The 21,957-nt window shown below is 40.9% G+C and overlaps 1 protein-coding gene across 2 annotated transcripts in view; it reads left to right on the plus strand.

Moving 5' to 3' along the window:
• The first annotated feature begins 266 nt into the window (after positions 1–266).
• Positions 267–21,957, plus strand: part of LOC121194290 (diacylglycerol kinase beta) — a 77,063-nt gene continuing 55,372 nt past the window's right edge. The window contains exons 1-5 of one of the 2 annotated variants that reach the window (XM_041057076.1): positions 267–571; positions 10,290–10,348; positions 11,022–11,133; positions 13,234–13,838; positions 17,201–17,277. In XM_041057076.1, coding sequence (XP_040913010.1) covers positions 13,772–13,838; positions 17,201–17,277 — 144 coding nt within the window. In that variant the 5' untranslated portion in view covers positions 267–571; positions 10,290–10,348; positions 11,022–11,133; positions 13,234–13,771. The remainder of the gene's footprint in view (positions 572–10,289; positions 10,349–11,021; positions 11,134–13,233; positions 13,839–17,200; positions 17,278–21,957) is intronic. The other variant, XM_041057075.1, reaches the window with a different exon arrangement.

The raw sequence follows: 21,957 nt of genomic DNA on the forward strand, positions 1-21,957 counted from the left end.
GTTCACTGATGTTATTTGATGTAGAAAAAAAAAAAGAAAAGAGAGATTTCACCCCTCAGAAGGTGAAATGGAGGAGGAAAAGAAGACTCGTTTGCAGCTGCTGATCAATGAGTCAGAAAGGGGGAAGAGAGCGAGAGAGGAAATGAACACACGGGGAAGCAGAGAGAGAGAGAAAGAGAGAGAGAGCATTAACCATGCGCACATAAGAATCACAGAGACTGAGAGAGAGAGGGAGAGGGAGAGGGAGGGCAGCAGAGGGAGAAAAAAGGCTTAATTAATTCAGGGTGGATGGGAGGGATGTTGCCGCTGTCCCTGCCGAGGCTCCAGTGCCTCTGCCGTCGTGCTGCATGTAGCCGAGTGATTGTTTGAGCGGAGAGGACGACTCGGCTGCTGCTGCTGCTGACTGGGAACCAGACGCCAGTCCAGACCAGCACGACTCCACATCCTGGAGCACGCTGACTGACTGGCTGACTGACTGACTGACTGGCTGGCTGTTTGACGGGCTGGGTCTCCACTGAGCGACTAAACAGGGATGTTACTTGGACTGTAGTGGGAGCAGCAATGGCCAGAGGTAGGGAAGACTTTCTCTGTGATTACTCCTCCTGTCCCCCTTCTCCCATTTCTGTCTCCTTCTTTTTCTTCCATGTCGATGATCACGTTTTGTTTTATTTATTTATTTTATCAGTGTTGTCTGATCTGTCTTTGCTGTTTCACTCTCTATTTTTTCAGGTCATTTATCAGCACTTAAATATTTTTGCTTTTAACACATTTCCCTTTCGTTTTCTGGCCATTGGAGCCCAATTTTATTTTGTACATAACCTTTTTTTCAGTCCAAGTTTTTTTTTTTTTTTTAATCTTTCAAATGTCCTACATCTGAAGCTCTGATGCTGATGAGGCTTTTTGGTGAGGTGTTGTCTCGTAGTGAAGGAGGTTTGAAAGACACTGGATGTGCTGTGTGCTCGGTAGGAGATGGAAGTAAAAAACACAATGTCTCGGACACGTTATACCTCAAGAGCCAGTTGGACATAAAACAAGTGAACGCAGAATAAGATCAGTTCTGTAGTTGGATCAGCTGGTATCTGGTGACACTGTCAGACATCACCTCTCAGGGTCAGGTCACTCTTTCCTGGAAAAGAAATGAATTAACACAAATAATGTCCTGATAATGTACTCAAACATGTTTCACTGATAGCGTGACCTTTGTCAGGGAGTTGCAAGCCAGAGGCATAATAATGGACTCTTGTTGAAACTACATTTCTCATGTTCTGTTTCTCAAGTACTGTTTATTATTAATGTTCAGCCAGGATATATTAAATCAACTGACCCAAAATTCTTCTAATTATTTTGATCTTGTTTCCTCTGTGCTGAGAAGGAGAGGCGAGGTACTGGAAGGCTGACATATCTGACCACCTTAAACTATAATTCTAATGCTATCACTTTATATTTAAGTCTCTGATTAAACGGAATTGGTTTTTGAGTGTATGCTGCACATCTTAATGTCACTCCCTTTTTATCCCAGGCTGCCTCCTTGAGAGCGGTGCTTTAGCATGAGACGGCTGACTTCTCGTGATTAATCTCCAGTCGGCACGCCTAATTACATCTCATCAAGCAATCACCAAATGTGATGGTTATTTATTCCTTGACAGCATCCTCTTGGTCGGTGATAAACATTAGGGATTTGACTGTGAGAGCACAACGAGCGAGCAGAGAGGGCAGAGCTGAGAGAATCAGGAGGAGAGGATCAACAGAGAAAATGAGAGAGGGAGAAAAAAAAACACATGAGAAGAGAGTGGATCTGAACAGGGAGGAGAAAGACGGAAAGTAAGGATGGAGGGTGAAGGGAGGAGGATCATTTAGCAGTGGTCTGACATGCAGCTCACGTTTTGAGTCCCAAGAAATCATATAAGCACCTGGGTGCTCTGTACATGTCTTTGTGACAGTGGCATGTGTGTCCATACTGTGTTAGTCATGCTGAAATCACGTGGAGGGTCAGTGGAGGTCTGTGAAGATGGTGGTGAAAGCCTCCTGTTAATGATCCATTTGCCAGCAGACAGTAATTTATCACATGGATTAAGAGGTGAACAGTCTCCTGTCTGAACATGGATCTGTGTGATTAGGACGAGAGCATGCACAGACCCACTCAAATTGATTCCTTTAATTTCCGTGGTGACCTGAATAGAAGATGACCCTGATTATAAGACACCATTCCCCGTTTTAAACATCAGTTATTTTATTTTATTTTATTTTATTTTATTTTATTTTATTTTATTTTATTTTATTTTTTACACAAAACAAGGTAGACATAGTTTACATCGTAATGGCTCATAAAAGTAATGCTTAAATAAAAACATTATAAATCACTATATAAAGCTAAATAATGGTGGTGTCCTGTACATGAGTCTTTAAGGCCAAGTCCTCCAGCTGAACTGAGTGTTGTGAGTCATTATTGCCACTGACTGAATCAGTGGCTTTTAGCAGTGGAGCTCCCCCCACAGGTAACTGAAAGTCTAAGTTTAAGCTCAGCTGTGATAAACAACATTTTATTAAAGGTTAAAAACTCACTGAAAAACTGAAAACCCACGATGATGCGATAGCTCGACTGCAGATGGGTGGCTGTGTGGTGAGTCTGTTTGTTCAGACCTAATTTTGTACTCAACTGAATAAAACTGTTTGAACAAGAAACAGACTTGAATTAAAATTCAGTCCAAAATGACATTTTCTTTCTGATGTGCATTTGAAGTGGGAGACCATTAAAGTTAAACCCGCAATGTTTTTGTAAAGACAACATTAACATATTATCATCTTTTAAGTTGATATGTCGAACCTGTTAGCAAACAGCAAACTGGACTCTCGGTCCAGTGTTCCCTCTCTTTTAGCTCTGTTTTTGGTCTCCACCAGCTCCTGAGGGAAATATCTGGTTCTTTAGCTGCTAAATGCTGCACTGTGTTCACCAGCTGCTCTCTGAGTGAGTCTGTCTGCTGTTTGCTGCTGAACAGGTAGTGGGCAGAGGCATTTTTACAGCTGTTTTTCTGAAAACAGCTTCTGAAAACAGTGTGAAAGTAAACCAGAGCAGTGAAGTTGTGTCCCGAGAGATAAACAATGAGCTGAAAGTCACTGTAAAGCTCCGTAAAGCCGAGGGGAGATTGCAGATTCAGCTGATAATTCTCAGGAGACTCATCACCATGAGTGACGTCTTTCACGTTATCACATTGTTTTCATATTGTAATAATAAAGTCCGACATTAACCACTGAATTCAGCTCTTTGATGATTTATAAAGTATTCAGCTCAGTAACAGCTCCTTCTGTTTTTCACATGCATCACTCTCACATACTCAGCAGTCAGTTTTGGAAACACAGGAAGAAAAAGCCCTTTATAGTATTTTTCATTTTCTATCTTATCTTTTTGGATGTACTGTCTTGTAGCATGACATTTCATGACAACATACCAGTTTTCTAATTTACTCTGTCCAGTCCATTTCCAGAGTAAAGACTTAAGGAGACACTTTCCACTTGTTGTGAACTGATTGATTCTGTGGCAGTAAAACGCGTAGCTGACGTGAGCCAGCAGAAAACTCTGGAAGGTGAAACTGAGCTTAATGGAAACTTCTGGGGCTGATGAACATAACTTGACAGAAATGCACTGACCTTGCATCTTTAAGGCAAAAAACAAAACCACAACCCATAATGCATCTCCATCTTAATGTAACAGGTTCAGTTTGGACCAGTATGTTATGTGAGCAAAGGGCATTCAGTGGCCTCAGAGACTGATTATATTCTGCACACTGGACTTTCTGCAGTGCTCTTGTTTGGCTCATATTAAGAGGCCTGCAGTGACAGCTTATGATATGCCTTCAGTGGAGTATTAAGTCTGAGTCAGAATGTTTGTGATGGCTTTATTGGTTGGAGTTTTTGCTAGTGTCGCATGAGGTCACCGTTAAAGGTGAGAAGTTAAGATAAACAGGACATGGGCGTCTCTATGATTTATTTATTTACTGTGTGTTTTCCTAAAATACGCAACATGACCAGACTCAGAAATGAAAAAAAAATAAAAAAGATGATATAAAATGCAGCGCCCACACCATCAGGTACAAAATGCAGTGTTCATGTTATACAGTGTGTAAAAATCCCCTCGAGGCTAAATTTAAAGTCCCTCCTCCACTCGTTTTTACTTCACTCTGTATGTGCAGAGTTTAACACTTGATGTCACATGATTTTGTGACAGAACCACTAATTTGGAGCCAGTCGTGGTCCAATATGCAGCACGCACAAGTGTGGTGTGGAAACTTGACACCTCCAATGCACGAGACATTGGGTGTTTTAAACTTTTTTTGTGGAAAAATATGTCTGACAGAAATGATTATTTAAAGCGGAGTATTACGTTTTAAATATGCCTGGAGGTGAACATGTCATTCAAGGCAGCAGTTTCTCATTTGTCTGTGCCACTGCAGACCCTGCTGTGCTGCAGGGTCGGGGTTGCGTTGTTTTCCTTCTCACACTGGCGACAGGTATTCATGTTTCATATTCACGACACTGAACGGTCACTGGAAGAGCATGTAAATCTATTATTCCAAATTGGTTGGCATTTCCCTTTAAATACAGCGCAATCAGTTGTTGTGTATAGCTTGGCCTTTCCATTCCCCTCTGCATTTTACACACAATCCCCCAGTTGCCATGACACCCAGGCCTTCCATAAATACTCCTGGTATTTGTGAGGCTACATCCCCAGTAGGTTGGAGAAGGGAAAGCCAGGGCCCGATGTGAGGCTAGCCTGCAGCAGAGCTAATCACAGATCAATCCACAGCGTTCTCAGACAGTCTGAGTGTCGGCTTCAGTGCCATTTCCAAGCCCAGGGCCTGCTCAGCGTACTGTAGCTACAATGGATCGCTGCACATTACATGTTTCATTTCTTTTTCTTACCCTTGTAGCCTTGCCAATGTACACCTGCTGTAGGCAAATAACCGTGTGGTAGAACTTGAGCAGACGACTAACGACACTGAGGAAGGGGTGATGTTCATCATGCCGCTGCAAGCTGTGAAAACAGAGGTAAAAACAGAGATGATTCATTCTCTGGAGATGGAAAGAACTTCTCGCAGAGAAGATCGAAATTCAGTGGAAACAGTGAGCTGTGATAAAGGGTGCGGGAGGTGAAGATAGACCGGGACAAGAGACAGGAACAGTGTGTGTGATTTTCTGTGCGGTATGTGTGTGTCTTGTCAAGTCTTGACAAGGGATCAGCAGCAGTCCTTTTATGGGTAAAGATGAAGCTCAGGCTACAGCCCCTAAGGTTAACTATGCCCCCATGCAGCTCATTCTCTGAACCAATATTAGCCTCTAAATTTGTCTCGAACTTTGCCCCCTCCCCACTGAAAACCTCATACAGAAGGAAAACTCAGTCCTGTGTGAAACATCAAAAAATAATTCACTTCAGCAGAAACAGTTTCCACTGTCTGAGGAGGGGTTTGTTTTGGGACTCAATTATTCTCTCTGCACAAAAACTCTTAATTTGGAAAGGTCATTTTCACTACTGCTTTCCTCTGTTTGCTTGGGGGACGGTGTATACTTTGCAGCCAGGAAGCATAAAAACAGTCAAGAACACAAAAAAGCAATTAGATAAAACACGAACCGTCATTCCTCAGCCATGCACCAAATGCCCAGGGTCTTTCTCTTATTTTCCTGTCCCCTTACCTTTCCCTGCCCACTTACACACCTGTTGTCATTTGCACATCAGTCTTCTAAGTATTTGGACATGAACGTTTGTAATTTGGAGACAGTCTCCATCCCTTCCAGAGGCAGGCATTATTTAACAGGGCAAATTATACACACGTCTTTCTTGTCTAGAACTGAGCCCGGAAAACTGTACAGTAACTCACAATTCTGTACTTGATGAAAAGTGAACTGGGGCCAGAAATGTTGTACTTTTTACTATCGTAATAAAATAGAAATTTTAAAGGGAGTGTTCAGCAGTGGAACACTCCAAAAGAATTATTTAATACTCGCCCAGTTCCACTCACAGACTTCAGCTCGCTTAGTCCTTGGGAGCTCAGAGCTGTCCCACTGGGAAATCAGCAAGTGTTTGAGGACTCTCTGACTTTCTGAACTCTTTATTCACACAAGTCTGAGGACTTTGCTCAAGAGAACAGCCCAGAATCTAATGCTGAATGAGGGTTTGTTTAAAGATGGATTACACCATCACGGCAGGTGTTGTTTTTTTAAACAATGAGTTTGTTTTTCAACCTGTGAAATGAAAAACAGAAAACTGGAATATCTAATTAAATTTTCTGAAAATTAAAAAAAAAAGAAATTATTATTTTTTCAACTTGCATGTGATTGACCAACAAACTGAATTCACTTTTCCAATTTTCTAATTTTTTTTTTTTTTGTGTGTGTGTGTTACAGCTTGTTCAAAATGGTTTAATGACATTTTCATTTTGTCAATCATATCACTGCCCTTAATGGTCTCTCTTTATTGTTCAAGTAGCATCTTCTTCAGCATCCTAAACCATTACAGAGAGAGGGAGAATCACTAATGGACCATTACAGGCACTAATTTGCGTGAACAAAGTGGAGGAAATCTGCCATAGGATTCAGGTGATTGAAGCGATTCAAGTGCCTCAGTGACTAATACTTTAAGAATCGGCCTTCTTTGGTCTCAGGGGTGGAAGAATTAAAACCTCGGCCCACACGCACTTGAGCTCTTTGACTTAGTTATTTTATAAAAAGCTCTGGATGTGCGGAGAGCGATGACGGTGGCTGAGAAAGTGTGGATTTCAGACATAAACACACCCACACACATAGGTCACAGGAACATGCAAATTCATCTCAAGGCAGGCCCGAGCTGCTGCAGGTGTGCACTGTTTTTATAGTCAGGGACTACTCTGTCAAATCCATACTGGATATACGTGTTTATACCATAATGCTTAGAGGTTAGGATTCTGCATGTGTGACTTCACTGCATGTTCAGATGACATGATAAAACAGTTCATGCTAAGCAAACACACTGTGTTTTGAGTAGAAAGCTCTCCTGACTCCGTGTTGAGGGAGTTGCAGTTGTAGCTGCTGAGCACTCAGAGAGTGTGTTGTTGTCATTAATCAGTTAATTCCCATGAGGCAGTGAGTGTGCTCCAAACCTTCCTGTGAGCTTCCTGTTAATCTCCTGACGTCACTAAAGTTTAGTTGACTCAACCTTCATCTTGTCATCTCTCACCTCCCTCTCGTCGCTCACCGGGCAGCGCTGAAAGGCTGTGAAATGGTAGCGCTTTCTGCTATGGGTGTGAATCTGGTAAAGCATGCTTCCCCATTATACATATATATATACACACATGTGAGACTGGTCTCACAGGCATGACTAATGCCTATAGGCCTTTACTGAAGTGCACCGTGCAGCTGGGCTCTGGTGTTAGTGCAGATTTCATGTCTAATCCAGCAGTTTAAATCTTGTGATAGGAAAAAAAAAACTGGAGCATTTTCCACCAGAAACACTGCTAATAAATTTGAGTTTCAGTTAATAAAAATGTAATTGACCAATGCAATATTTCAGTAGAAGCCATCACATGACGCAGGTGCAAACTGGGAATGATTTTTAGGTTTTGTTCAGTAGGCCACCGACCCAGTTATAGCGGTGATGCCTATATTTAGCAAGTGCTTGGATCATGAAGATTATCTCAGTGCCGTAAATGACTGATGTTTGACACAGAAAAGCTGCTGTCGGTATCCATTTAATCATTATGCTCGCACAGTTCTATGGCTTCCTGCAGCAGACAGTTACAATGCTCTGCCAGAGAGTGTGTGTGTGTGTGTGTGTGTGTGTGTCGAGAGCTTCGCTGCTGCTATCAGAGCTTGTACACACTCTTCCTGTAGTGAGGGCTTGCTTAGCCCACAGCATCCTGCCCAGCAATCTACAGGGGAATGTCAGTTAGAGGCATCCTGTATGGCATCTGGCTTCCAGCTGTATACTGAAGTGCACTGCCAACTTTACGCTGGGCTGTTCTTATTCTGATTCTGAAGAGTGGGACTGACTCTGGATCAGCCCTCTGCTTTTGTCCTCCTGCAGACTCCTCTCCATCTCTGCCTCCGTGAACATAATTATGTCGGGGCCCCTGTTTCTGTTTACCTTCCCTCCTCTTCAGTGTTATCACTGTAATCATCATCAGTATCCTAATTTGGCAGTGTTTTTCTCTCTCCACATGCTTTATGTCTTGGAACACCTCTTGGTGGTGAATGTGCAGACACAACAACAGCCGACTGGAGTGGCGTGTTGGATTGGATTTAATGGTTTGAACTGGTCCGGATTGAAAGACAGTTTTCTGCCATCTTAGGTTTAGTCAGAGGAATTTTAATGTTAAAAATATTTCTGTTTTTGTTTGTCCTGAGATTGTCCTCACCGGAAAAACAACAGCATTCGTCAAAGGCTAAAAGAAGCCGTTTGTCACTTTGCTGAAATTAAACTTTACCGAATTGTTCTTAGTTAACCCTGCTTTGTTTGGCCACTTGGGGGCAAAGGAAACAAATACTGAATAACATATTGGCACAAATTGATCTAGTGAACTTGTTAACAGTTGCTTATTTACAAATCCAGCAGTTACAGCAGCATTATCCTTCAACTGCAGTGGTCTCTGTGTCCACCTAATGAGTCAAACTCCCAAATTCCCTCTGTTTTAGCTCTGTTTTTGGTCTCTACCAATCCCAGAGGTTACTATTTGGTTTTTTAGCTGCTAAATGCTCCGCTATGTTCACCAGCTGCTCTCTGACTGAATCTGTCTTGTTTGCTGCTGAGCAGGTAGAGGACAGTAGTGTTTTTTACACCTTTTTCTCTGAAAACAGCTGATTTTACATAGGTATGTGTAATAGATTTAGAAGATACTCTAACACACAGATTGCGTATAGACATTCAAACGTTTCTCTTTCATTATGTCAGTGTTTATCAATTGACTTAAACAATGTCTTGCCATTTTTTTTATAACATAAAATAACTAAGTCTGGTTTCCTAACTTGCCACTGAAAGAGACGGAGTGCTGTAATGAACATAATGTGTTGGGGAGGTGTAAATAACCCTTCTCTATTTCCATGTCTCTTTCTTCATAACACTGAGAGGCTCTGTGAGTCACTGACGCTTGTTAAAACCACAGCACTGAGGCAGCAAGATTCGAAGAAGGCTCATACAACTAACTGCTCTTTTGGTCTCGGGTCTATTTTCAATCACTTATTATTGAGAATGAATTAAAAGCTGGAGAAACACCATAAAGGAGTACTTGGATATTTTGAGAAATATGTTCACATGTTTTCTGAAGGAAAGTTAGATGCAGAGATTTCTACCAAACTCATTTATAAGTGTGTTTTCATCCACCTGTTTGTATGGGCATTTTAAACGACAGCTGAGGTGGAAAAGTTGGTGTGGTGATAAAAAAAAAAAGTGCTATGAAATCAGATTCGTCCAGTGGTTAGGTTTATACATAAAAGGCACTTTGGTTGAGGTTAGGTTAAGACGTTCTGTATAAAACAGACCACAGTCCTTCCCTAACCTTCCTAAAAATGACCATAAAAATGTTAAATTATGCTGTAGACACTACACGTGGATGGATATTAGACTGTGTTAAATACAGTGTCTGTACACATTTTACTGATATGTTCAACATTGGTGTTTTTGCAACTTGTCAAATGCATAGATTAACATCATATTATCAAATCGTCATCTATTCGCAATTACATTTCCTAGTAAACATAGTTTCTGTTGCAGTTTAGTTGAATATAAACATAATTTCTTGGAGACAGTGTTGCTATGAACACAGTGGGACTGAACCAAAACAGGAAATTCTCCTGAACAGCTATAACAAGCCACAATGAGCTGAAACACTCTGCGCTCCGCTGACACCTTCTTAGTGTAAAACATCAGTTATGGCCACTTTAAGAAACTTAAAAAAAAAAATCCATATGGTTTGTGGTAAGAGCTGACAAATGCATACCAAGGACACACAAACAGCACTGATGCATATAATGTAGTTACATCTGTTCGTAGTTACCGTGGAGATGCCTCTCTCCCTCTATCTCTCTGTCTGTCATGGTGCTTCACTCCAGTGACGTCATAGTTGCCGGGCAACCTCGTGAGCAAAACAGAATCCCTCTCTGCTCAGAGGGGAGGCCCCCGTCTGCTTGACTGGCACGTGCTTCTCTCTCCGTCACGCACCCACACTGTCTGCATATAGATTCCCCCCCTTTGTTCCCTTTGAGTCACTCACATCCCTAAATGTTCAGCCCATTAACACATGCCACCGGCTGTCTCCCATGTACTGTAGCCCAGGAGTGAAGAGAGAGAGAGAGCATCTGGTAAAGCAGAGGGGAAGCAGATTACGGGGTAAAGTATAACACTGATTCACTCTCAAAGCTGGGCTGATAGAGTAAAAAGAAAAAAAACGGGGGGTTAAAGGGTTGCGCTATTCTTTATTTTTCTTATTGTCAACAGATCCCATTGAAAAGGCCAACACCAACAATGAACTGATCCTGCTGTACTAACAGTGCTGCCTCTGTAGCCAAAGCCTGACATAGCTTTTTCCTCTGTGCCATAGAGATCAATTCACTGTGGTCCCAAAACTAGATTTATTAGAGATACTTAATACTTAATAATCTCAAATTATACTTAACAGTACTTAGTTACTTTCCACCATTGGTGACGGAGATTTGTTTTCGTGACACCAGTTCGTCCCCGTCTGGTTTTCCTGTCCATACGACCCTTTTCTATTCTACGTCTCTTCTATGCAAACTGTTTTCCTTGAATCTGACCGCAGTCAAATCACACTGTTCTCACATGACAAAGGACAGAGAGAGTGATAGGCGGTATTTAAAAATAGACTGTTTTCAAAATGACTCACGTGTTGTTGAAACTGAAGTTTGGGAAAAATAGCACTGACAACTTTTTTTTATTGTGTCATCTGTAGAATTGAAATAGAAATGACTAAGCTACGTTTGATACACCTACATCTATATATATTATTACTAGACTTTATGACGTTATCGTTTTTCCTTCTCAGATGACAATGGAAACCTGTCCATTAGATATGAGCTGCTGCAGTGCTGAACAAACACGTCTGCTCGGGGTAACTTTTCCAAAATATGGGCGCATTTCTCGACTTCCCCCGTAGTGTGAGTGAGATTGAATTTCTCTGTTTCATGTTGTATTTTCTCCTAAAAACCGCAATAATGTTTGTTAATGAGTAAAAGTACAATACCAAATGTATTTTACGGTAAGAAGACAGTATGTGGGCTGTAATATAATGTGTGGCTGTTCTGCCCTTTTTGATATTTAAGAGTCTAATTTCTCCTTTTTGCCCACTTGTTACTCCCTAATTTGGCATAGTCCTGTTTCCTTCCACTGTATTTACATTTAAGTGTCATCATTAACAGCAGTATTTTATTAGTATCTGATTCATGCAATGAAATTATCCTGTAAATCTCAAGATGCATTATAAAGGGTTATCAGGTTAGGTTATTGTTGCTATGATTTTTAAAAAAAATAAACAATACAGTAAAATCCTTTGCTATAGCAAAAGTATGCACTGAGCTCACCACTGGCTATAGCTGCACATAGACAGTTTTTATTCAAAGACACTTTATTAATTTCCCCTTCGCCGTTTGTACCATATCATAATGAAAATTTTGAGCATTTCCAAAAGTGCATTTGCTATAATTAAATCCATGCATATGGTTTGTTTTGATTCCCACTGACTCATATGTAAAGCAGTGGCCAGAATCACAAGTGCAATGTTTTTATGCTAATCTGGGCTTTGAAGAATAAATTAAAACTGTGTTTTGACCGTAATTCTTTCAGTGAGAGCCGTTTCTAAAAATAAACTGTTGTTATTCCCTTGGTGAGTTGGAGTTAGTCACCCGTGCTTTTATCTTTTCTCTCTTGGAACTATGTGTACTCTGGCGTCAGTCAAAAGTCCTCTCATCTCCCGTTCACACAAACACACGAACAAGGATTATCACAGGAGCCAAGAAAGATCATATCACCCAGATTTTTTTTTTTTTTTTTTTACACCTTTACAGCGAAGGTATGTTGGTTTTAAACATGGCGACTTTAGCTGGTCCCATCAGTCTTTCTTTCTTTTTTTTTAACATTTTGACTTGTCAGAAAATGGAGCCTCTGTTTCATTTAATTGTCCCAGTGAAGCAGCAGGCAGAAAGAAAGCCCGAACCACTGACAGAGCAAACAGGAGAACAACAATTAATACTGTGGTTAGTTACACCTGTGTCCTTCCTGCTGACATGTCACAATACCTGCTGTGAAAAAGACCTGCTACCATTAATTTGAGGAATTATATTAGTCTTCAATATCTGAGCGTAAAATGAGACATTTTGAGCGTGGGAAAAAAAATAAAAATATTATTTTTTTATTTGTTATAGTGCGAATAAAACATGAGTAAACAACGCTTTATTCTGTGCTCAGTCATTTTATTTGCATGTTTTCTGTTACCCACACACTGTCAGCGCACAATAATAACCTCTGTAACTCATCTGAGATTTACTCTCAGCATCCCTGTGTGCTCAACCTGACACAGCAAACGGCAACATTTTTGAAAAGCACTGATTCAGATAGTTTTGGCTTTTATTTGTCTAAGTTCAAAGAAATCTCCACATTTCGTTAGTGGAGATGACAGCACTGAAAAATGAAGTCTTACAATCTCCCATGAGAGAAAATTCAGAGGACAAATTATTGAAAAAAATAAAAACATAAAAAAGGTCCTCTGTGCTTTTATTATTCAATAAATTTTCTTCTGACTTTGATCTGTGTTGTTTCAGTTTTCAGGTCACCTGTAAAAATTCAATGCATTTTGACATAAAGAAGCAATGAAAATATAAAACTACTGGACTGGATTACAAGCATTAAACTGAACAGTGCCGGTGTCCTGTACAACAGCCTGAGCATCATTCCCCTCAGCGAGCTCCTCTGTCTTCACATGCTCCATCACTCTTCGCCTCCCTTTCTGCTGTAAATCCCTTTTTGCTCATACGTCACTGTCATCTTTGCTGCCCCCTCCCTCCTCCTTCTTCCTCCACAACCAACAACCTCCCCCTTCTACCTTTTAAATGACTTTGAGATGTTACAGATATTTCTGTTATGACTGCTGATATAAAACTGCTATACACAGAGAATGCTGATGATCTTCTTAATTAATATTTTTCAGTTTTCTCTCTTCTCTTCTCCCCTCCTTGTCTTTGCTCCTCTTTTTTTCTCTCCAGGTCAGTGAAGATATTTTTTGCTGCAGATCTGCTGAGAAACCTTGTGCCATCTGCGAATTATGAGGAGTAATTAGTTACTTCGCCTTCGTGGACACACACCTGACTTGGCATTATCCTCACTGCCGCGCTGGGAGCTGACTCACATTTAGCTGCTCCCAAATCTACTTGCAGACTAAAATACATTTATTTTTGTATCCTGTTTTTGTTTTTGTATTTTGGCATTCAAAGTGACGAATTCAATATTTGGAGCACCTCAGCAATATTCAGGACGTGAAAGCATCGACCTTTAGGCTTCACTTCAACGAAACTCTTCGGCTAAACCTCCACCTCTACTCATGTGGCCTCAGTTATTTCAACTTTCCACCTCCCGTGTGCTCACAAGGTGCTCGTCGTAAAGAGGCAGAGATGACATCCCAAACGTCTTCGCCTCAAGTCTTACTGCACGACTTGATCCGAGGATAACTATCAATTCCCCAAACAACACCCGTGGACTGACGCACTCCCAGAACACAGAGCCCCACCCCTGGCTTCAGGCAGTATGGGAGACGGGAGCTGGGTATGTCTGAGCCCAGCTGAGTTTGCCCAGCTGCAACAGTACAGCGAGTGTGAGTATCCACGTGTCTGAATCTGGAGGTTTCAGATTTGTTTTTGTTTGTTTGTGTGTGGGAGATTCTGGTCTGGATGATGAGTGTCTGCATGCACATACAGTGTGCGTGTGTGCATATGATGCTGCTCAGGAGCTTTGTTTGCAAAACCAAATACTGTGGTATTCATGCTATAGTGTACCAAAGGCTTTATGCAACTCAAATTCAAAAGTTTTAACCCTCTGGAATCCAGGGTCACTTCTTTTAGTTCTTACCTACTTTTTGATTTTTTCAGCTTCATGTTTATCTTAACACTTTGTCCATTTAACAAAATATGAAAATGCCAGGAAACAAGAAATAAAACACAGACAGATACACTACACTACAATCACTGAAAATATTGCACTACATTTCAAAATTCATGCACACAACAGAAACATACAAGAAATGAATCTATAATGTAAATTTACATTTAAAGAGATTAACTGTGCCCATGTTCACTGACATTTCTTCATATCTTATTAGATTAAGTTACAAAATCATTCTAAAATCAAAAGAAGAGTAAACACTGCAGCAGGATTTCAGCCTGGATGTTTCTTGCCACATTATTCTCCCGTGTATGTGTTTTTTTTTCTGAATGCCACTTATTAGCCTGCTGGATGAGAATTGCGGATCTCTGTTCTCCCTCGCTAACAACCACATTTGTTATTCAAAAGAGCATCTGTCTTCATGTTCCTCGTGTCTGTCATTGTGGATGATGAACAGAGTATTACTTTCTCACGCGAGCTTGTCTGTTGAGGAATTACTCAATCGTACATAAGTCGTTCTTTTATAGAGCTTATTATGTCAGTGGTGGAAGGTCACTGACCAGAGGAGAGACTACCTGGTAATGTAAATGGTTACTGAAGTGCTTCATTTTGACTTTGCCTACTTGTACCCACAAAATGAGTGTGGGTGCACACATGTGATGGATCTATATGTAACTTAATTGTATATATGAGGGAGACTGATGTGATGTGGAGACACGATTTCTTTTTTTAAAATTATTATTTAATCCATAAATACCTATCACAAAGTTCACATACACATATTCAAATAAAACTACCTATTACTAAAAAGTCTAAATTAAATTTTATTGAACTTGGTTCTGAAAGAGCCAGAAAATCTAAATTCTTAAAATGTCAAATTTTGCAAAACTTAATTGTCTCTGTAATGTTCTAATAAACTTTGTCCAGCAACTCCTGCAGTGATCACAGCTCAGCAGCCACAGGAGCCACTTACACACAGGTCACACTACATCACGCAGGTTAAGACCCTGTGCAGGACAGGACACAAAAATAATCAAGGCTAACCCTCACCTCATTCATGCTGCTGTCCAGCAGGGTTTTTAGTTTATGAGTCAGGTCGCACTACAGAAGGACTCTAATCGAAACATGACAGATGTGCACACTGGGGAGGCCCCTGCAGGTCGGGAAGCTCTCATTTTCTCTGATGATGGTGAGGACTGGAAAGACAGGAAGGCTTGTGTATCAGCAGCCAATCAATCAAGGACTTAATGAAGGACACTGGCTGTGTTTTTCTGTAGAGACGGGGTATTTCAGCCAGCAGGCGCTATCAGGCTGAAGGGGTACTGTCATTAATAAACCATATAATCAAATAGAACTGAAACAATTAATTGACTAATCAGTCACAGCCATTTTGGGAACTGATTAATCATTTGCTTTGTGTGTGTGTGTGTGTTTATTTAACATTTAACAGTTCTAGCTTCTCAGGATGTGATGTTTTCTTTGTGTTGTGTGATAGTAAATTGAATATCATGTTTTGAACTGTTGGTTGGAGAAAAATATAAAATGTCAACACTGGGAAATTTACAAACTGGTTAATCAATTAATCAGTAGAATAACTGAGAATGAAAACATCATTAGTTTCAGCCCTGATATAATCAGTGAGAGCTAAAATGATTAGTTGATTCAACTGAAATGATTCAACAGCAACGATTTGCTGATTCTCTTTGTCAAACTGAATTAGGGCTGCACCGATCAGTTGATCAGTTTATTTATCTGTCAACCAAAAAATACTCAGCATCTATTTTGACCACCGATTATTTGTTTTGGACCTCTAACAATTAGCTGATTAAATATAAAATAATGTTCTTTTGCTCAAGGTTCTGAAATGACAGGATCTGCTGATTTTCCATCATAAATCGTTCAAAACTGAATTTTCTTTGGACAGTCGGTTAAACAAAAGAAGACATATAAAGACATCACCTTTGTCACTCTGTGTATTATTTTAAACACTTTATGGACCAACCAATTAATGAATTAATCTAAATAAATAAATAAAATAAAAATCTGGAGATGAATTAATAATGAAAATAATTAGTCGCGTCTCTCGTGGTGAGCTCAGTGCATCTGATAGTGATTTTCCTTTCGTGCCTGAAGACCACTAACCACATTGTGCATAAAGCTAATGCAGTGAACTAGACTTTTTATTTTTTCATACTGGATGTTCTCTAATCTTGTTTCTCATCTTACCTGAGATCACACACTCCTCTCACATCTCCCCCTCTCTCCTCACTCTGTTTGTCTCCTCCTGTCATTGCGAACATCTAATGCAGGATAGAAATGGGAAAGCATTACAGGCTGCAAAGCTGCTGAGCACTAAAAATAATGAAGTGTGGTCGGTAGTTTATTAGGAGAGCTAACATGATTGGTGAAATCAGGTCATGAGCGTGTGTGTGTGCATAGGTAAGTGCGTGTGGTAATGGCGGTGGTTGTGTGGGGATCTTCCCCCATGTACACGTGCACATTTGTCCCCTGTGATTGTTTGACAGATGAATGTGGGAGGAGGTCATTACAGTTAGTGTTTTGGACTGAGGCCCTGTGACGCACAGCGGCTCCAGAAATTATTCAGACCCTTTCACTTTTTGCTCATTTTATTGTGTTCTAGATTTGATTACAAATGGATGCATGCAACATTGCTATTTTTATCAGCCATCAGTCTTCAAAAAGTGAGGGGGTCTGTATGGTTTCTGAAGCCACTGTTTGCGTGTGTGTTAAATAAATGTGGGATTACACATATTGTCCCCTTTTACTTTTTACTAACAGGGCGACTCACAGACTCAGCTCAACTGATGCAGCACCGAGTACAGCTCAGTGTTTAACGGGGCATTTGTTAATGAGACGCAGCTTGTTTATTCAGCTTTGAGAAAACATTTTTATCCAAAGGAACATTTCATCTATGAGCTATGATTATAGAAGATGCTTGAGGAAATGTATTCGGTGTGCGAACAGCACGATGGGGCAAGCTGTTCATAAGTAAGTTGGGTGTATCAAAGCAAATGTGTTAACAAAATACTGTTTTTTTCACCATTTCCTCCTCAGACTCCACAAAGAAGCTGAAGGATGTGCTGGAGGAGTTTCATGGCGAAGGAGTCCTTTCCAAATACAACCCAGAGCAGGTGTGTCTGCACGACATCTCACTCCATTAACCTCCATCTTTTTTGTCACTTCCTGGTTGATGTTCTCTGTCTTACGCTCTGGCACAACTACTGTCTGTGAGCACACAAACACATGGAGTGACGTTGTCAGCTCCTCTGATTAAGTGTAATATCCATCACAGAAGTGCTTAGTCATTTCCCCCATTTTTAGACGGTGACACACCCTCAGCATCATCTTAGGCACCTGACGTCAGCAGATCAGCTCCCAGCTGAACTGTCGACTGCAGCAGTTGGTGCAGACTCTTTTATTCTGTCGTCTGGACTTTAGATTAGAGTGTCTCTAATTTCTTGGCTCTTTCTTTTGATAGCAGACGACTGAACCCTGTATTTAAATTTTTTTTTTAAAGGTCACTCTTACAGGTGGCTTAGACTTTGAGTGGTGAACATTTTGAGCCCTAACTTGAACCATCTCTGGTTTCACAGTTACATACACTGTATAAACTGACTGGCCTCATCACCTGTGGATGATGGAAGGTTTCCTTTCTCACAACACTGTGATGTTAATAAAGTAAATATACAGTTTGATCAATGTGACCTGCTGAGCTGAATCAGACAGATCCTGGTTCGCCTTTTCTCGCGATCAGTTTGGTTACTGGATGACAGTCTAAACGTTTATGTGCAGGTGTACAGTGTGAATTAATCCAGGTTGTAGGTGGAAGCAAACAAGCTGCCTTTACTGTGGTGGCATCTCACGTGTGGCTCAAATAACACAGCAACAAATGTGAATTAATTAAATTTTAACCTCAATTTGCCACGAAAGATCCTGTAGAACCTGTTGGATGTTTGAAAAGACAGTGATTCAAATGCTGAGCCCAGTTTTAATAAACGGCCAGACTTCACAAAAACTTCCACAAGCCATCTCCATTAAAATAATGTGACTAATAAAGCGTTCGATGCTAAAGAGCAGCTTCAGTAAAGAGCACAGACATCAGCCAGATTTGTAAGTTCATAAGATGTTTATGATCGTAGGTGATTCCTTTCTTCCTCCTTTCTCTTCCACTTGCTCCTCTCTTCATTATCACCTCCACCCTGCTGTAAGCTTCTCCTGAGTATTTGTGATGACATGACTAAGAGCCTGGCTGGACGTTTGGCGCCACAGGAACCAGAATTAAAGTTCACGTGGGCTCTCTGAGACAACACCGTCACCTGGCGCCACAAAGCCCACCACAGCTCTGCATCTGCCATTTATCAATGTGTGTGTGTGTGTGTGTGTGTGTGTGTGTGTGTGTGTGTACACGTACCTCTAATGACTCATCAGTCCATTGTGCCAGCTGTAGTGGAATCTACTCAGCCAGCTGGTGACAAAAGAAGACTATGACCTCCGTTTCTTCCCACTCAGTGCTTTCATTTTAGCTTATTTTAAGCCCCAGAGAGGCTCTGTGTCTTCTGAAGGCGTTTAAAAAAAAGTGATTAAGGACAATAGATAAAAAGAAAGAGCAGTGATTGACACTTTGAGCTGTCAGTAGTGTTGGGTTTTCTTCACACAAACAGCCATAATTCTCAAAGATTGATGAGTGACTGAGACACAGAGGCTGTTCATTACACCCACAGGGTTTCCCTTCCTTTGACTGACTGGTGTGTGATCAACAGCTTTCTCTGTATTTTCTTTTATCATTCTTGAGTTTACGAAGCGTTTTCTGACCTGTCCGTCCACGTTACATATCTTTCAGCAGGAAGCGACTTTTGAATCAGAGGGACATAAAATTTCCTTTGAAAAAAAAAAGGTAAAGCACACCAAGGATCTTGGCGTCTTGTCCTCCTTTGCTCATGTCTGGTCTGTATTCCTTCTCAAACTGGTGAGGTGACTGCAGCCTACCTCATTTCTTTCAGTCAGATAACATTGTTCTTCAGATGGACACATCCACTCTGCCACTCTGAGATCTACACCAGACAGACGTAGTTCTACCTTTAAATGCCAAAAGATAGTTAATCAAATCGTTGTAGCAGCCCTGCCAAAATGAAAAAATAAAAAGATTAAATGAACCATGTAAATGTGTCATGGCTGCCCTTGGGAGATATTTTACAGATTGGCAGCCATGAATGTGAGCCCGCTCACAGGGAAAATAATCGCTGCTTAGACTCTGGGGTAAACGTGTTTTCCAGGGGGATGAGAATTTCCCCAAATGCGCTTGGATGTACTTACATTTAAGGCAGTCTGTCAAAATATCAACACAGCTTTTTTTTATTTTTATCATATAGTTCCTCTGTAGTGGATGTGAAGAGACTGTGTGTGTGTGTGTCTTTTCTATGGCGTGTGTGCACATGGACATATTTGTGTGAGTCCGTTGTGCTAAATGATACTCAGCAAATTAAAGCTTCATGGTTTATTTGGCCAAATAAGGAGAGGAGAGTGATATGAACGATGCTGTGGCTGGCTTTGGGAGCACTCAGCACTGGGTCAGCAGTGTTGAGCTGAGGGAGGATCCTCCCGTGATGGGCGTCAGTTACAGCAGCTCCAAACCCACCGAACAGAAGCATAATAGAAGAATATTTCCACTCAGTCTGGAGGTGGAAAAGGGATCATCTATACTTTGTCCTATTTTGGTGAGAGCCAGATATTCTCAGGGAGGAAAGGGGATTACTTAGACCGTTTACCTCAGCCTCATTATGTTTCCTCAATTTATTTGCATTTCCTTGCTGCCTCTGGGAAAATATATAAAACAAATAGTTCAACCAGACTGGCACGACAATGCGACTGATTCATGTGGGGGAAAGCAGGGTTTAGGCATACTCCTGTGTAAGGATGTGTCCTTAGAACAGTAGACTGAACATCTCGGTCAACTGTAATCCTACCTTCTCTTCAACCAGTCCATTGGTTGTGCACATATATCTCCAGATTAACTAAATCAGCCTTGACCTTATGGACAAGTTTGCAAAGTTTATACTTGATTTTTCATCCATTTTAACAAAATGCATCAACGCATCGGCGAAGCCTTTGATTGTGGTGTCAATTAGTTTGTAGTCAACTCTGAGTAAATATTCAGTAAACATAAAATAAGCTAGCAGCCTACATTAGGTTGTGCAATTACAAAGCTGTGAAAATAGGATGTTTTCATATTGATCAACCAATTGCCTTCAGTCCCACAAAATATTACTAAAAATAACAAATTTTACCATTACTGTTTTTACTGGTGTGTTTGTAGTTGTTGTTGTTGTTGTTGAGCTTTTAGTGTAATTTGGGATCCCTCAGAATATTTTGATGAGAGTTGTTTGGAGAAATAAGAATTGACATTGTATTTGTTGCATAAATACCATAGAATACACAGTGAATTTGCCCCGCCCTCCTTGACCCTCCCGAAAAATATTAGAGTTTATTTTACCGTTGCAAATCTGAATATTACTGTCCAATCAGCAGCCTGAATATCATTGTCCAATCAGCTGCGCGATTTCAGTCAGATTGAAAATCGCCCCAGGCGCTCTCATAGACTTACATGTCAATGTTTTTTTGGGTTTTTTTTTGTTCACGCTGTGCGTTTCTATCATGTCTATGGGCTCCGGGAGGGGCCCAGCGTCATTTCGTCATACGCACTGATAAAGTCACGTGCGCATACGCATCGCGTTCACGTTCAAGATCATCATGGCTAGCATTGCTACTCAAGGAGTAACTCCATCGTGTCATTGCGGGAATTACCATTCTGTCGTCGGAGCAATCGAGATAAACTGGCTATCAAAGAATTAGGACCACCCAGGCCGAATCTAAATGTCAAGCTGGTGTCTGCAAAGGTGGGGAAAACCTACAGCCGCGGATTTTCACGGAGCTGGTAGGAGAAGTAAACGTGGCTAGCAGGATGCTAAGTAGCTAACGCGCTGTTCTGCTAGCCCTGCCTTCTGATTCACCCGGATGGAAACACAGACACCGCCTGGACAACCACGGGTGAGAAAACACGAAACATCGAAGATGCAGATGGACAGCTGCCTGAAACTTCCGTCTTTTGGACGAATTAACGTCACGACACAGTTGGATGAGAGCTACATGATAGCTGTGTGTCGTCACAACGATGAGGTGAGCAAGAACCGCCATATTCTAGGCCGCCATATTGACTGTGTCAGACTCTGTGGCGTGTTTGAGTTAGCTTTAGATGCAAGGATGAACTAGAGCTGTCCAGCAACCCCGGGATTTTTCGTGGACTGGTCGACTTAGTGGCGTCGCTGGACGAGGTGTTTGAGGAGCACTTAAAAACGGCCGTGTTATTTTTACTCTCTAAATGTTGAATTGTAAATAGTTGTATTGATTGCACATTGCCAGCTGAATGTCACTGTATATACTGAATATGCGATTTTAGTGTGATTTGATTCGATTTTCAATACGGTCATTCTCTTAAGTGTGTTGCCATGGTTACTGTGATGATGACTGTATATAGATTAAATGGTAACTTATGCTAACATTGATTTCATTCATTGAAACAACTGCTGCACCTAAAATAAAATGTTGTCAGATGAAGACAGTGGGATTGTTGTGATTAATGGTAAAGCAGGTCTTTTTCCACTTTCAGGGGGCAAACTAGTAGATGACTGTATCTGTTGATGGCCACAGTGGAAGTGTTTCACTGTAGAACCAAACTTATTGTACTCAAGAAATTAACCAGTGAGCGAGCATGTAAAATACAACCATCGCTAATGTCATTCAGATGTTTGATGAAA

This window comes from Toxotes jaculatrix, chromosome 15, assembly GCF_017976425.1.
Source record: "Toxotes jaculatrix isolate fToxJac2 chromosome 15, fToxJac2.pri, whole genome shotgun sequence".
In the NCBI taxonomy this organism is placed as follows: Eukaryota; Metazoa; Chordata; class Actinopteri; family Toxotidae; genus Toxotes; species Toxotes jaculatrix.